Genomic DNA, 16,316 nt, shown 5'->3' with positions numbered 1-16,316 from the left:
TGATGTCCTTAGATGCATCAATGGCCTTCGATAGTATCGAGTGGCCCTACTTATTCATGGTCCTTCAGAAGCTGGGCTTTGGCCCGGTGTTTTGTAGTTGGGTGCGGCTACTGTATGAGCAGCCGGTAGCAAGGGTGAGGGTAAACGGTGCGATGTCCCGAACGTTCCCCCGTGCAGGGGGACCAGACAGGGGTGTCCCTTGTCCCCCGCTTCTTTTTGCCCTCGCTCTCGAGCCGTTAGCGCACTGGATCAGGCAGGACAGGTCTTTTTGGGGCTTGGCTCTCAATGACGACTGGGAAGAGCGTATATCTTTATACGCAGACGGTATCATCCTTTATATGGCCCGCCCCTACCACTCAATCGCACAGGCGTTACATCTTTTCGAGTTGTTTGGGAGCTACTCCGGCTTCACAATTAATTGGTCCAGATCTCTCATTTATCCCCTTTCGGGCCCGCCACCGAGAATCCCGAAGAGATGTGCGGCATCGAAAGAAACAGAAGGCTTCCGGTATTTGGGGATATATGTTACTAGAGATAGAGCGGAATTCCTACCTAAAAATCTTGAGCCGCATTTGGTGAGGCTGGCCTCTGATGTGTCCCACTGAAAGTCCCTGCCTCTCACTCTCGTCGGGCGTGCTGCACTGTTCAAAATGTTGGCACTGCCGAGGCTTTTGTACGTCTTGCAGAACACACCGTACCCAATCCCGTGGGTGTTTAGGCATATATCTCAGTCGGTCTGCACGCTACTGTGGGAGGGCGGGAGCCCGAGGATAGCGATGCGTAAACTCACGAGAGGAGTGTATGATGGAGGCTGGCCCTCCCTGACGTCCAGTTATATTACTGGGCTTCCCAAACTGCAGGTGGTCAATGATTGGGTATATGCGCCGAGCTCAGAACCTGCCTATCGTGTAGATAGGTATATTATGCCGGGAGGTACTTGCGAGCCGCTCCTCTACTCGCGTCGTTGGCACGGAGATCTGCCTTCGCATACGGGGGTGGTACTACACTGCAGGCGGGAAGCACATCGTTTCCTGGGGTGGGCTGGTACCCTGACCGGGAGGACCCCTCTGTGGGTGGGGGATCACTTGCCAGAGGTTAAGGGGCTTGTGGGCTTCAAGGGCTGGAAATTAATTGGGATTGAATATTTAGGTGACGTATGGAAAAGAGATGCCCCCAGGTGCTTCGAGTACCTCCAACAAGAATTCCGAATGCACGACTCCCAGCGATTTCACTACCTTCGCCTTATGCATGCCCTGCGATCCCATGTGAGTCTTGACGTTTCCATCCCAGAATATTCTCCCATGGAGGACAGTCTTCTGCTGGATCCCATCCTAGGCAGGCCAACGGCCACTATTTATCGTAAACTTATAAATAATATGCCTGGCCCACTTGTGTCCCAGAGGGAGAGATGGGAGGGAGATATTGGTTGCCTCGAGGATGACGACTGGCAGGATGCCTTGCAAAGCCCGCACGAAGTGGCCATTCGGGTAAGGTTCCGCCTCGTGCAGCTTAAAATTTTGCATCGGGTCTATTACCCGCAAACTCATCTTTTCGCATGGGGCAGGAGCCTGTCCCCATTATGCGCGCGGGGACGGCATGGGGAGGGGTCATTTTATCATATCCTCTGGGACTGCCCGAACATAGTGCCCTTTTGGACGAAGGTAGCGCGTACGATGTCGGACGTAGTAGGCTCGCCGGTCCCAGTGGAGCCCAAATGGCTTCTTCTCATGATCAAAGGACCCACCCATTGGTCCAGGTATCACGAGATGTGGCTTGCACTGGCGGTCGGAGTAGCGAAACGCAACATTGCCAGTTGCTGGGGGACGCAGGCGCCCCCGCAGTGGGACCAATGGCTCAGGGATTTGGATTGGTGTCAGAGGGCTGAGGAAACCATATATAAGGCCAGGGGCTGTGTGAAAAAATGGAGAAGGGTGTGGGGACCATGGAAGAGGTATCGGGATGCCCGGAGGGGGGCGGAGGGGAGTTAAGTATGAGTACGCCTTTGTTCAGCTCTGATGACTTGTATTTGTACCATGCACAGGAATTACTCACGCTGGATTACAACGTTGGTTGTATGATGTATGAGACCATGAGCAAAGTTAATAAAAAGATTGGTAAAAAAAAACAAAAAACAAACATTTAAAGAGTTACTGGATGAAATCCATAGTTGCCGAAGAAGTCAAGCATTTTATAAGGTCAGCTGGATGCTGTGGTGCTTCATGTTAGAATGTGGATTCATTCATTTCCAATACTGTACCTGCTTGATCAACACGTGAAACCAAACATAAGCTCCACACAGCTATTTTAAGAAGTGCATTTTTCATCCACATCATACTTGTAACAAACATTGTCAAGGCAATATATTATTATGAATAACGTATAGAGAATCTGTTTTTATTAAGTTTCACTAAAAGGCAAGGCAGGTAAAGGTGAGGCAGCAGGGTAAACTTTTCTAACACAATAAAAGCAAATTTACTAATTGAAGCGTGAGTGGCAGTGTGTGTGAGTGTGACGGAGTACAAAGGTACGAAAGAATGCAAGAGATATAGTGAGAATGTGTGTGTGAGTGTATGTTTGTTATGCGTGCAAGTGTGGTGCTGGTCTGGCATACTGGAGGTTATTCTTGCCTTATGGACAAGGGCACTAACAGCATTGGATGGGAGGTGTTACCTATGGCAATCTGCAGGCCTTGACATGCTTCTATGAAGACACCATCATTGGCTGTGGGGTCTCAAACTGTCTAACTGAGAAAGCCGATAACCCAGTCATACCCAGCAGCAGGGACACAGAACACACGCCACCACACCTGGCTGAAGACCCTGATAGGATGCACGTAATTCTTAGCATATGGGGTGGATCCATAGCAAAATGTTGGAACTGATATTTGAGGTAACTCTCGTCATAAGATTTCCAGTACTCATTTTATAGGGGTTGTCAATCGCAAAATTCTGACCCTTGTAAACCGGAGGGAATTTTTAAAGGTACTCATGACTGTGGCTGCAGTATCCATGGTAAATTTCTGGCACTGTCATATGGAATGTAGTCATTGGCATAAGCGGCTCACCCATGAAAAATGAGGATCTTGGTATAGTGGAAGTTATTTCTGACTTAAGACATTTAAACAAAATCAGATTTACTCCTAGGAAAAGCCAGGCTTCCCTGGTGCACCAGGAAAGTACTGGAATATTTCATGAATGCCCCCAAATGGTCTGCTGCGTTTTCGAAATTTGATCCCAAAAACTTTAACAATTCTCAGTGGAGAAGTCTACTCTCCCTTAAATCATCTACAGGAAATCTGTTAAATTGTTTTGCTTGCTGCAATTTGGGGGGAGTTTTACATCTATAGATCTTTTTCCTCATATAATGGCTATGAGGTTAGTCCTGACCCATTTCTGTAAATGCTTGTCCTGCCCCATTGCTGGGAGCAGGACTGGCTTTAGGGTGGTGCGACCGGTACAGCCGCACCTGGCCTTAACTTTGGTGTGGGGCGCTGTGTTTAAAAATAATTTTTGGTTTAGAAGTACATGAACTTCCTTGTGCATCACGCAGCTTTCAGGCAACAATAAAAATGTCAAGATAACTCTGATGATTAATGTTCCTCCTAATGAGAGTTTGAAAGTTTTTCTAGTGGAAGTTTTGGCTCATTGTAAATTAGTGTGGAGGGTTAATGTGCCTGCTTCAAAGAACGAGTACCATGCAGATCCCAGAACTGAGTGAACTATGAGTAGCACTATAAAAAAGTATACATGATTTTTCCACATTAGTCTAATTACTTTTTTGAATGCAAATAACAATAAAACATACTTGCAAACAGTGACTACATGCCTGCCTTTCTCAACATTTCACTTTACACCTATCCGATTGTATTAACGGGCTTATGGTCTCATGCAATGGGCGATTTCTATAGGGTCACTGGACTTTCCACATGGTTGTCCCTGCCCCCCCACCCCCAGAAACTTAGTGTCTCCTACGCCCCTGTCTATTTGCACTCCTGTTTTTCCTGCTACAGACCCCCTCGTATTCTGAGGCCTGCCTCTTCAGCCTTGTTCAGTGTGCCACCCTTTGCCAGGTTCCTCTGGGCAGACGATTTTTCTCTTATCCGGTGACAAAGCTTGCGTAGACACCCCATATCCTAGCCCTTTACTGACACTCTGTCCAGCTGATCTCTTTGTACTGTTCCTGGATATACCTGCATTTCCTCCTGTGCTGAAATACCTTCCAACATAAACAGCACATTTAAAAACACAAAGGCAAAACCATCAATCCTCACACTCACAAAGCATGCTCAGTGGTGCACATCCAGGAGACAGTTGATGCAGAGAACCATGTAAACTCTTAAAATTCCACTGTACCTCAGATGCATACTCAAGTGAACCCTCAGGAGGAGGAGGAGTTAGAGGTCAAAAGAAGGGTTTTTTCAGCCAATAGCTACACTCTTAGATTACACCAACCAGGAATGCAGTCAGAGATTCATATTCAGTGGTGATACCAGCATGTTTCGCCTCACCCAAAGAAAAGAAGCCTCACCCCATAACCAAGGACATAACTTGTATCAGTGCTATGAAACTATGCCACTTGGTCCCTACAGAGAGGTACCAAGACATCATCGCCATTCCACAACCATCTGCAGCTTTCAAGTAGTAAATAGCACACAGACTTAACTAGAGAGACAGAGAGACAGGGAGGGAGGGAGGAGTGGGAGAGAGAGAGAGAGAAAGAGAGACCGAGGCAGAGACAGAAAGAGAGAGAGGCAGAGAGAGAGAGAGAGAGAGAGTCCACATGAACATCGTCTAGTCTTCACAAGTTACATATTTGACCCCAATGCTCACCTGCAGGATGTTGTGGACAAATGTTGTGATCTCCTCCTGAACAATTGAAAGCAGGTTTTGTTCAATCATATGGTCCACCAAGAACGCAAGGTTCCCCAGTCTGTTCAACCAGGACTCAGCCTGGTGCAGCCTCCTTTCCAAAGCTGTCTGCTGTGTTTTTTGTAAATAAACAGAATCCTTCAAAACAGCAGGTTTAGAATTTTCCAACTGCTTCTGCAGGATCTCCACCATCTTGAAACTGTCCCTTCGAACCTGCAAACCAAGCATATTTAAAGACTCTTTGCAGCGGAGATTCCTTTCATTGCATGCACTGTAGCATTATACTCAGAGCAACCAAGCACTTACAAACACAGACAGACAGATACAAGGATAGATAGATAGATAGATAGATAGATAGATAGATAGATAGATAGATAGATAGATAGATAGATAGATAGATAGATAGATAGATAGATAGATAGATAGATAGATAGATAGATAGATAGATAGATAGATAGATAGATAGATAGATAGATAGATAGATAGATAGATAGATAGATAGACGGATCGAAAGATACACGGGAAGATGGATAGAAAGATAGACAGAGAGCAGACGGATAGACAGAGACAGATAGACAGATAAAAGGATATACAGATACACAAATATGCAGATAGACTGGCAGAAGGCTCGACAGATAGACCGATGAATACATAGATAGAGAGACAGATTGTCAGTGACATATAGAAAGAAAGACAGACTGCCAGACAGAGAGATAGATGGTTTCAGTCTTAAGTGACATAATCAGTTTTGTGAGGATGCACAAAGTGCCTTTTGAGGGTGGTGTGATGTTATAAGCTACATAATTTTGGTGAAGAAGAGTATAATAGCGCAATGAGTAACCAGAAACTTGAAATATTCAGTCTTTACAAATACCATACAGTACCACCACAAGAGATTTCTTGCTTTACAAATCTTCAGTCTATTTTTTCCAAATATTATATTATTTCTTAACTTTATAGTCTATTTACTAATATTAATTTGAACACAGCACTATCCTAGCTTAATGGAGAAGCAAAGCTCCATACAGAGAAGATTTTTATTGTAGCACTGCCATCACAAATGTGAAGTTCTGTATAAAACGCACTGCTGTGCATGGAATGAGGTGGAGAGTTAATTGCAGAAACAAAAAAGAGATAGAGGGAGGGTTAGTTAAGTACAGTTATTTTAGCTATAATGTGAGCCACAAGGGACACAATGAATCAGTCAGAGTAGCACAGTTTTTAGGTCGAGCCTGGAAAGCGCTTGCGCTGCTCTGCGAGGCATGCTTTATTCAGTATATGGGCTATCGGAGACTTTGGACACGTCCACCACTTTTGGTTGGTTAGTTGGGCAGCTTTTAAAAATTCCTTTTCTCTGTTTGGTTAATATTGTGCATCTGTCCCGACTTTCGATGCTTGGTTCCCTTACAGCGGACATCACAAATTGATTCTTTTGGTTAGCCAGCTCTGGCCATCTCTTGACTCCTTGCACACCCTCCTCCCCTCCCGTCACATGCAAATGCAGCATCCATCCATGTCATTATCTGGAGGGGAAACATTTTGGCCCTTTTCTACAGGCCACTGGCCTGCAGAAGAATGTCATGGGATCCCAGAGGTAAGATCAAGATTAAACAAGCATTTACAATGCAATAGGTCTCACATTACTGAAAGTTTGACCTATTGGCATTTCAAATAATAATGCAATGCCAATAGCTCAAACTTTCAGTAATGCAAGACCTATTGCACTAAGATTACAACAAAGACCTCTAGGTCCCAGATCAGCAATTTAATCCCCTCCATAACATTTAATGCAGTATTTTAGTTCACAGGCCAGAGCTAGACTTTAGCGGACCGTACTCTGTCCATCAAGATGGCAGAGGACATAACATTCACCATCCGCCAGTTCTAGAGATCACTATTGGCCCAGTGGAAAGCTCGTACCTTGACAGGAACCACTATAATCGTGGTTCCTGTCAAGATACAAAATGTTTGTTGGACAGCGCAGTCGGTTTTGAAGGCCATCCACCAAACTTTTACAAACGTTTTGTTTTTCAAAAACAAAGTCACAAAGTGGGAGTTAGTTACTGAAAACAAACAAGTAATGGTCCCCGCACCCAGGGAGTTTTTTGTTTCAGCGCTATGAGTACTGTAAATGTGTTACCAGTGACATTTTATATTAAGGGACCAAGAAAAGTGTTGTATTATCAGGAAATCAGCACCCGCTTATTGAAATGTTACTGTCTTATATCAGTGACCTTATCGCAGATATCAGAAAACAGATTATTAATTTGGGAGGAGGTTCCCAAGCTAGCTGAACAAACACAATCTAGTCAGATCACTGTGAATCTTAGCTTCATCCCCGGTATCTATGCTAGCTAGGACATACGCAGCAGGAACTTCTGCACAGAAAAGTGTGCTAGGTTCAAGCAACAGCAAACAACATTAATGTTGAGAACACAATTACATTCCAAAATGTTAGTAAAAAAAGAAAAAGTTAATAAGAAGACAAAATTAACTAAACCTGGAGAAGGAAGGCAAGACGAAGATTGTAATTGTAACTGTATTTATATAATGCTTACTACCCTTGACGAGGCGTTGAAGTGCTTTGTTTAAAGTTTTTGAGGGAAAAAGCTTTAAGAACGCCCAATGAATATTGAGTGTTCATTGTAGACCAGGTCCTAGGTGTGATTTCATGGTGACGGTAATTGAGCAGGGGTGAGCTGCACCCACAGGGTAGCTAAAATCAATGTTTTTACCTTAGGACTTTGTCAATTTCATTTTTTTCAAATCCTCCTGCAGGGCAAGGCAGGAGTCGGAAGCCAGCGAGGGACCCTCACCATCAGACAGGTGCCATCAAGCGCCAGCTGAAAGCTTCTGTTTTGGGAGCAATGGGTCACAGAAAGACATAGTTGGATTCATAGTCGCTGGGGGTCGCTTTGCAGCTGGGATACCCATGCCACCTTGCCCCAGTCCCGTGATTCACTTGGAATTTTATCACTTTTTCTGGCTCTTGAACTCTCCAATCGGGACATGCAGGATTCTGTAGCCAGATAGAGCTACATGTGGCTGCCCAACATCACAACTAAGTCCATCTACAGACTTTTTGTCCTGAAGAAAATATGTGATCCTTTGTGGACCCAGCAGAGTGCTTTCAATTCTCCAGCCAGGGGTCTCTATAGGACGACTCACAACTGGTCAGCTGGATATTCTTGAGAGCAGGAAGGACATCTGCCTTTTGTGTCCATGTAGCAGCAACAGAATGCCAAGCAATTGATCGATGGGGAGCAGTTCCAATCCCTTGGTGCAAGGAGCAGCAAGGAGTCCTTCAGTCGTCCTTTGGTCAATTGTGCAAACTCCCCATGGAAACCCAACCTCTTGTACGGCACTTGCTTTTGCCCTTTGCTGTAAGATTGCTTGAAGTCCCTCATGCAAGATGGCCATAGCCTCCATCCATTGGCAACAACCTAGGGGCTTATTTATGAGATCCCTGCAACAATTTTGCACCAAGTAAAGTGCTACATGCGTGACGCTGGGCTTTCAAAGATTTATGAAGCCACGTAAAGCCACACAAAGCCGCCCTATGTGGATTTGAGTGGTCTCATAAATCGTGAGTAAGGTGACGCAGCGCAAATTGCTGCATTGCCTTACTCTGCGCCCAGGAGGCATTCCATGGACGTTGCGTGGGTTTTCCCATGCAATACCCATGAAATTTGACACTGACCCAGATTTGCAAAAACATGTAATACTGGGGAAGCATCTAGTCCGTACGCCTGCCCAGGTGAAAATCAACATGGAGATATAACTTAATTTCTCCTTGTTTATCCCTCTTTCAATGTGTGCTGCATTCTGCAGCACGCATAAAAAGAGGAAAACACCTCTTAGGATTGTTTTTGTGCAGGAAGGTGCCCCTTCCTGCACAAAAATGATCATGTCTGCAACGTAGGCACCCTTGCACTATTGTGCAAGGGTGCCCTACGTTGGCGCTAGGCTGCCGAAAAGGCGCCAGCACAGGCAGAAAGAACAGAAATGCACCGTATTGCTTAAATTAGGTGCAGTCCTGCCCTCTCACTTTGGCACAGGGCAGAGCAGCAAGGTGCCTTGCTGCGCGGCCCCAAGCCTACATGCCATAAATTAGGCCTCTAGTGTTCAGTGTCTGACATACCTCCATTATATTATATATATATATATATATATATATATATAATATATTCACTGAAGAAACCATAGGTTTCAGGGGTGTTATAGTTAGCTGGACATTTCACTCGTACAAAACCATTGAAATTCCTTTGTTATAGTTAGTTCTACTAACTATAACTCGCGCGCCCGCAATCCACTGCTGATGATGTCACATATTACATCATTCATGACATGGTCAGTGACATCACTGATGACATCACTGATGACATCATCGAGTGAATGTGGTTTGGTTCGATATTTAAATATGTATTATATATATAGCAATCTGCATTGAAGAATGAGTGGAAGTATAAGTGTCTGAATGGAGGATTTACTAGCAGTGTGATTGACTGTTTAATTGACTAATTTAAAGTGTCTCACTAAATATATGGGATAATGATTAAACGGTGTGAATATCTGTATCACTCTGTCTATTGTTGTGTAAACTACTGCATAAGTTGGTTACTAGCTATGTGAAAGTCTATATTAGTTATTGATTAGTTAAGTGAGTATTTTTATGGGTGAGTGAATGTGTGTGTGGTTGGGTGGGAGGTGTGTCCATAGATGTGTAAATAGTTGATTTAGTAGGTATATGAGGTTAAGACTGCATGTGGAAACAGTTGTTTGGGTGAGTGAGTGTCTTTATGGGTGTAGTGATGAGTAAATATATTTCTCAATGATACATGTCCAACAAAGTAGAAATATAAAAGGCAGTGTATGTGACAGTTGTTGTATATAAATAAGTATACATAAGACTCAGTGATTCTATGAGTGACTGTATGGATAACTGTATACTTGTAATAGTGATTTTATAATACACTAAGTATGAGTTACTATCTATATGAATAAATGAAGTGGTGTTTGTATAAGTGTGTAGCTGAGTAAATGTAAGTATGATCAATTGTTTGCATACGCGAGTAGGACGACTGCATACGTGAATAGGATGTATGCTGGTGTGTAATGTTGATGTAGGTGTATAAGTATTTTTGATAGTGTTCTATTGATCTTTGTCAGCATGTATGAGTGAATCTATAGGTAAGTGTTTAGATGTGTGTGTAGATCTAGGAATCACTGAGTGGGTTTTTAGAAACTTATATTGGTGTGTCAATGGTTTCAAATATGGTACTCTATATTTTACAATGAGTGATTAAAGGTTATACTAGTGTATGATGAGGTGTATCAGATTGTCACTTGGATGATGTCACCAGTGATGTCATCAGTGATGTCATTTGAGATGTCATCAGTGATGTCACTGACCATGTCATGAATGATGTAATATGTGACATCATTAGCAGTGGATTGCGGGCGCGCAAGTTATAGTTAGTAGAACTAACTATAACAAAGGAATTTCAATGGTTTGTCCGAGTGAAATGTCCAGCTAACTATAACACCCCTGAAACCTATGTTTTTTTCAGTGAATTTCTAAGGTTTTTTAAATGCTAATTCCTAACTATAAAATGTCTGAAACCTATGGTTTTTTCAGTGAATTTCGAAGGTTTTTTAAATGCTAATTCCTAACTATAACATTTCTGAAACCTATGTTTTTTTCAGTGAATTTCAAAGGTTTTTTAAATGCTAATTGCTAACTATAACATGTCTGAAACCTATGTTTTTTTCAGTGAATTTCAAAGGTTTTTTAAATGCTAATTGCTAACTATACCATGTCTGAAACCTATGTTTTTTTCAGTGAATTTCAAAGATTTCTTAAATGACAATTTTTAAATGTAATAATAGTTATATTTATTTTTTTAATACTGATTTTCTAATTTTTTTTAACTATCTATTTTTACATAATTAATTTTTTTAATTACATTATATATTTTTAATAAAACTGGGGGGAAAAATTTAAATATTGAAACTGTTTTTTTTTGTTTTATATATTTTTTTAATATATTATTATTATTTTCTTTCTTTCTTTCTTTTTTTTCAAATTTGTTTGGGGAGTCGCGCACCCAAAGCGTACCTTTCTCGATCAGTGTGCTGAACCTAGCCGCCATTTTAGGATTGTTGTGTAGGATCCGTGTAGGATGTGCGATGGGTGCGTATTTTCATGCGCAATCGCTATGCGACCGGTACGCGACACATACGTATTACTTTACGCGATGCTTGCGCGTGAAAAGCCCCAGGGGGTGGCGGTCCCCGGGGCTGCGGGGGGCCGTGAGCCCCCCACATATATTCTAAAGAAGCCCCAGGGGTGGTGGTCCCCAGGGCTTGGGGGGGCCTTTGAGCCCCCCACCCATGAATATTGAAGCCTCGGGGGTGGCGGTCCCCGGGGCTGGGGGCCCCCCATAAATAATTTTATAAAGCCCCAGGGGGTGGCAGTCCCCGGGGCTGGAGGGCCCCTCTGCGCCCCCATTCACATAATAATATTGCCCCCGGGAATTGGCCCCCCGGGGGCTAATTACCAAAGAAACACGGGAACCCGCGCATCTTCCCGTTAACATTTTTTTTTTTTAAATTGGGGGGCCCAGGGGGTCCTTATGGGACCCCATAAGCAGGCCTAGGGGGTCAGGGTGTTTCTACCCTGCGCCCTTTTTGCGTTTTTGCACAAAATGCCTGCCAACACTTCCTGGTTTGGAGTGTTGACAGCAAGTTGACAGCCAATTAACATGCAGCTCGTAATCGGGAGGGTGCGCGCAGGGTGCGCTCAGGGTGCGCAGATACACCGCGCCCATAGATATATATGTGATTTTACTTTTGATTTTCTCAGGAACTACTGAATGGATTTACACCATTTAACCAAAAGGCACAACGCTACATTTTTGCCAAATTTGGTGTCATTCCGTTCAGCAGTTCGGGCTGTAGCTGCCACCAAAAGGTTCCTATGGAAAACTGCATGGGGAAAACACGTTTTGGGGCACCCCTTTTTTCTCAGCCCCCGCTTGACGAATCACCCTGAGACTTTCAGGATAGGAGCAGGCCGGAGCTGGCCAAAAGTTTAGAAAACTTTGCGAAGATTCGTCAACCGGCGTCAAAGTTATTGGGAATAGAATGTTGCAGATTTCCTATGGAAAATAGGTCCTAACTATAACTACCTACTGGCGACAGCCAGTAGGTAATATTACATATAAAATATTAAATGAGGGAACCTGCCATCCCCAAAAATTTGAACTAGTTTCCCCTCTTGATGTGCACTAGATGAATGTTAAAAATGGGCTCCAGGAAGGAATGGTTATGTCCAGGGACCCCATTTGGGATCGCTACTACAAACAAAGGACTGTTGGGACAGTCCTGATAGAGCACTTTTAGCACTCTATTTTGTATGGGTGCATTATAGTCATAGATGTTATGCACCTAGATACAATTCAGTATTGTGTGCAGTGTCTGTAATCATCGAAAATGTACTCAGTAGATTAATGCATATAATCATTGTAGTGCAATGTTATAATATGATCATGTATGTATTGTCATGCCTGCATATACAAAAGCAGGACAGTTTATAATCATATAATGTAACAGTATGTCATTAAATTGCCCGACTTTTAGGCCTAAGATTGTATTTGTTTTTGCACCTCCTTGGCTTCTCAAGAAATAAATAATGAAATGCATGTTGTTTTCAAGAAATATCAGTGTTCTCATCCTACTGCAGGTATTGGAATGCCAACTCATTATTTTAAGAGTGCAGAAGATACAAGAAATGCTTTAAAGACAGTTGGAAGCAAGAAGGGAGGGTATCTTTCGTGTCTGGCTGCTCTGAGAACCAAGGTCACTATGCCGAACAAAGAAGACTTCATTAGAAAGTGTGAACCTCCCCATTTAGAAAAAGTTGCAATGGAAAATTTTACCAGAATGAACTGAAAATCGAAGTCTTTATTATATGATGTGCAGGGACAGAGACCCCAGACTTCTGCTAGCTTTCGGAGAGAAAGGAGCATCTTAGAACTCGCTCCTAGCCTTAAGCATCCTAACTCATTTGACGTGAGTACTTATCAGGAAGTCAACACGTGCTGACACCTTTGGGATCTGATAGAAGGGCACTAGGTGGGATTCCTTTTAGCAGAGTGTAGGGACAGATTCGATTTATTGTCTCATGAAGAGAGAGTTGGACTCCGTTTCTATTTTAAGCTGTATCCTGCTCTTAGAGTTCACCATTTTATTTCTTTTGTGCCGAATCACTTATATTCGTAGGATCGGCTCTGTATTGATTTTTCTGTACCTATATATGATGGTCTTATTATTCTTGGCCTTATAATAAATTGACAAACCTATAAAGTCGGAGTCTGTGGTACTTTCAGGTATGGTATTGTCATCGTGTTATGAAATGTTTTTCCCCAACACCACTGTTTAGTAGGTAAATAAAAGATCCTGGGCGCTAATTGTGAGGAGAAAGATAGGGGTGCAATTTAGCGTAATTGAATGGTACCAGAGGATGGTTTGCCCCTAAATAGTGAGTGGAAAGGAGCAATATAGGGTAGAGTAGGAGGAATTGAGGTCCAGATGAGGCAGACGGAACATCGACAAAGAGTGGCGGAACGGGCAGACGTTGACGGTGCGGTGGAACCAAAGAGGCGTCGTGAGTATGAACGGTCCTGTGAAGAGTGTTTGATTGCGGTGTGTTTTTGTGTGTGATGTTTTGCGGAGTTGGGGTGTATGTTGAGTGATTGTGGTTATTAGTACTGGTTCGAACACGTGCGGATCAGAGAATTTTGTGAACGGGCTCAAGAGAAGTCCAAGATCCCGGGATAGTATTGTAATGTAATTGTCTGAGAAATTATGGGAGTCGTAAAGCGCTATCGACTGTTCACTTGTGTCAGGGAACTTTGTGTGAGTGTGGAAATCACTTGTTGAGAGACACCTCAAGTACCGGGGGTGGATCGCAATGAGTAAGTGACCAACGCGGGCCGGAGGTCATAGCAGATGCGTGTTCTTGTGTGTGTGTTCTATCGATCTTTTAGTGGACAGACAATTACTTGTTATTGTAACTGTAAGTTATTGTGGCTGTGGTAGGACTGGTCACTTGGTTAATAACTTTGGGTTATAAAGTTACTTGTAGAAGTGAATGTGTGAGCGAGTGTACAAAGCGAAATTGTAAAGGCGGGTGAGCCGCTGCAAGGAGTGAGTAGTGCCGTCGGGGTGCGCCGTGCTGGGATTGGTCGGTTGGTGTAACGCCGTGCTGGGTTGGTAGCTTTGCATTTGTAGTCGACTATTGAATTGTGGGTTGCAAATCGAATGTTTTCGGGTGTTGAGAGATTTGTGTAGAGGTGACAGAGGGGTGGAGACTCGGGTTGGAGAGGAAGCTCCACCGGATGATACCCCTGCGCATTATATGGCAACGAATGTGAGCTTACATACAATTGTTTGGCTTCAGAATTGGCTTAAAATCACAGAGAAGGAAGGGGAATTGGCTTTCCCTCGTTATGGGTCATTTCGTATGAAGGTGTTATACCAGCTGAGGGGGATGATGGCTGACCTTAAACCTCCACCTCGACCTACACAATTTGAGGCTTTAGACGCTTGGATGAGAGCTGCATTAGCAAAGAAACGAGAGACATCACAGGAACGAATGAGGAGAACAATGAAGGCCTATCACGATGCCAGATGGGATGCACAGTTGAAACGATGGAGAGTAGATACGATAGAAGAAGAGCGATTGGATCCCTTCCGAATGTTGGCAGAGTCTGAGGGAAAAAGTAAGAAAGATGAGGACAGCGATACAGATGATAGTTTCTTGCACAGGCTCTTGGCAGAATGACCTCCACCTTGTGACTCCAAGACAGAAACAGAGAGGTCGCAACCACCAGAGGAGACAGTGGGAGCAGGGCAGGTGGGATTGGAAGAACAGCCAACAGGAGTTAGGAGACAAATAGCCAAGGTGAGGATCCCTGGAGTGTCAGGGGGAATGAGATACCCCAATTACGAACTTGCCCAGTCTGCAGGGAATACGCAGTTACCAGATGCCTTGTCAGTGCACGTTACCATTGAACCAGTAGTCCTCATATATACTCCTGATGAGAGACAGAATGACAGTCAGCAATACACTGGTGACAGGGAAGAGACAATATCAGGGGGAAGCCTTACACGAACGGGAGCAGGTTTAGGACAGGTACCCGTGGCTTATAGCACTCCATTACCTGCTACTGCAGATCCATCACGAATGGATAGTGGGTCAGAAAGGAGACCAACAGGAATCTTGGCACATTCTAGGTCAGACCTACGAATGTGGGTACAACCAGTGAGAGAGTCAGTGTTTCCAAGAGAAGAAAGAACGACAGCAGAGCCTTCCAAGATACTGCATGTGCTGGCAATCATTGGAGGAGTAGGAGCTGGGATAGAGAAGATCGTAAAGCAGCAAAGAGGGTAGAAGAAGCCATACCTAGGAGAACACAGAGTTGTGACAGAGAAGATGTAGAAAGGGAAAGAAATCAGAAAGTGTTGCAAGGTGCAATAAAAGTGCCAATGTTGGATGTAGTTCGATTGAAGGTGGAAATAGATTAAGTGGTAGAAGGGAATTTGCCTCTGGAACGAATTGAGACATATGACTCGAATTAATTGTTGTTTGTAGCCAAGGATATTACAAGAAAGGCAAAGCGGGCTTATGATGCCATATAGCAATTAACACGAAAATATGATGTTGATTTGACAAAGACCAAGTTGATGCAGGGTTCTTGCAGATTAAATTACACAGACAAGGAGTTGGAGAAAAAGCAAACTGTTGGGTTGAAAGCTCAGATTAGAGAACTGGTAATAGGCATGCGAGCTTGGAAAGCGTTAGACAGATGGGTAGAGAGGTGGGCCAAAAAGAAAAGTGCTAAGACCGGAATAGGTACCTCTTCACCTCAGAGGGAAGGGACAGAAGCCACCGAAAATTTCCCTTTAAGAGAAGTGCAGAATGGAGGGTATGTACATGTGCCATGGAGCAGAGATGATTTGGCTGCTTTTACGAATGATTTTCCTCGGCTGAGGGAAAAACCTGTGGAATGGTATAAGCAGATAGATCGGTTAGTCAAGATCTCAAAGGTGTTGTGGGTCGATTTGAACACTCTGTTCGATATAGTGGTCCCGGCAGATTTGTGGGCTGCGTGCAAAATCGTTATTGAGTGGCCAACAGCAGAACCGCCTAGAGATTCTGTAACGCATGGTCCTTCACCTGATGTCATGAGGAAATATGAGCAAGTAATTACTTGGTTGCAGTCTAAGGTAGCGCCGCAGATTGTGGATTTGCTTAAAATTGAGCGTACGACTCAAGAGCCTAAGGAATCAGTGCATGATTACTATGAACGATTGTTATTGGCTTTCAAACAGCATAGTGAATTGGATACTATTGATCAGAAAGATATGGGACAGTTTGTCTCT

At 43.6% G+C, this 16,316-nt stretch overlaps 1 protein-coding gene across 1 annotated transcript in view; it reads right to left on the bottom strand.

Moving 5' to 3' along the window:
* Positions 1-16,316, bottom strand: part of DNHD1 (dynein heavy chain domain 1) — an 856,151-nt gene that overhangs the window by 688,696 nt on the left and 151,139 nt on the right. The window contains exon 8 of the mRNA XM_085623548.1: positions 4,830-5,081. Within this exon, the coding sequence (XP_085479674.1) occupies positions 4,830-5,081 (252 nt within the window). The remainder of the gene's footprint in view (positions 1-4,829; positions 5,082-16,316) is intronic.

The sequence above is a fragment of the Triturus cristatus genome, chromosome 8 (genome assembly GCF_964204655.1).
Source record: "Triturus cristatus chromosome 8, aTriCri1.1, whole genome shotgun sequence".
In the NCBI taxonomy this organism is placed as follows: Eukaryota; Metazoa; Chordata; class Amphibia; order Caudata; family Salamandridae; genus Triturus; species Triturus cristatus.
This window is presented reverse-complemented; position numbering and strand designations above follow the sequence as displayed.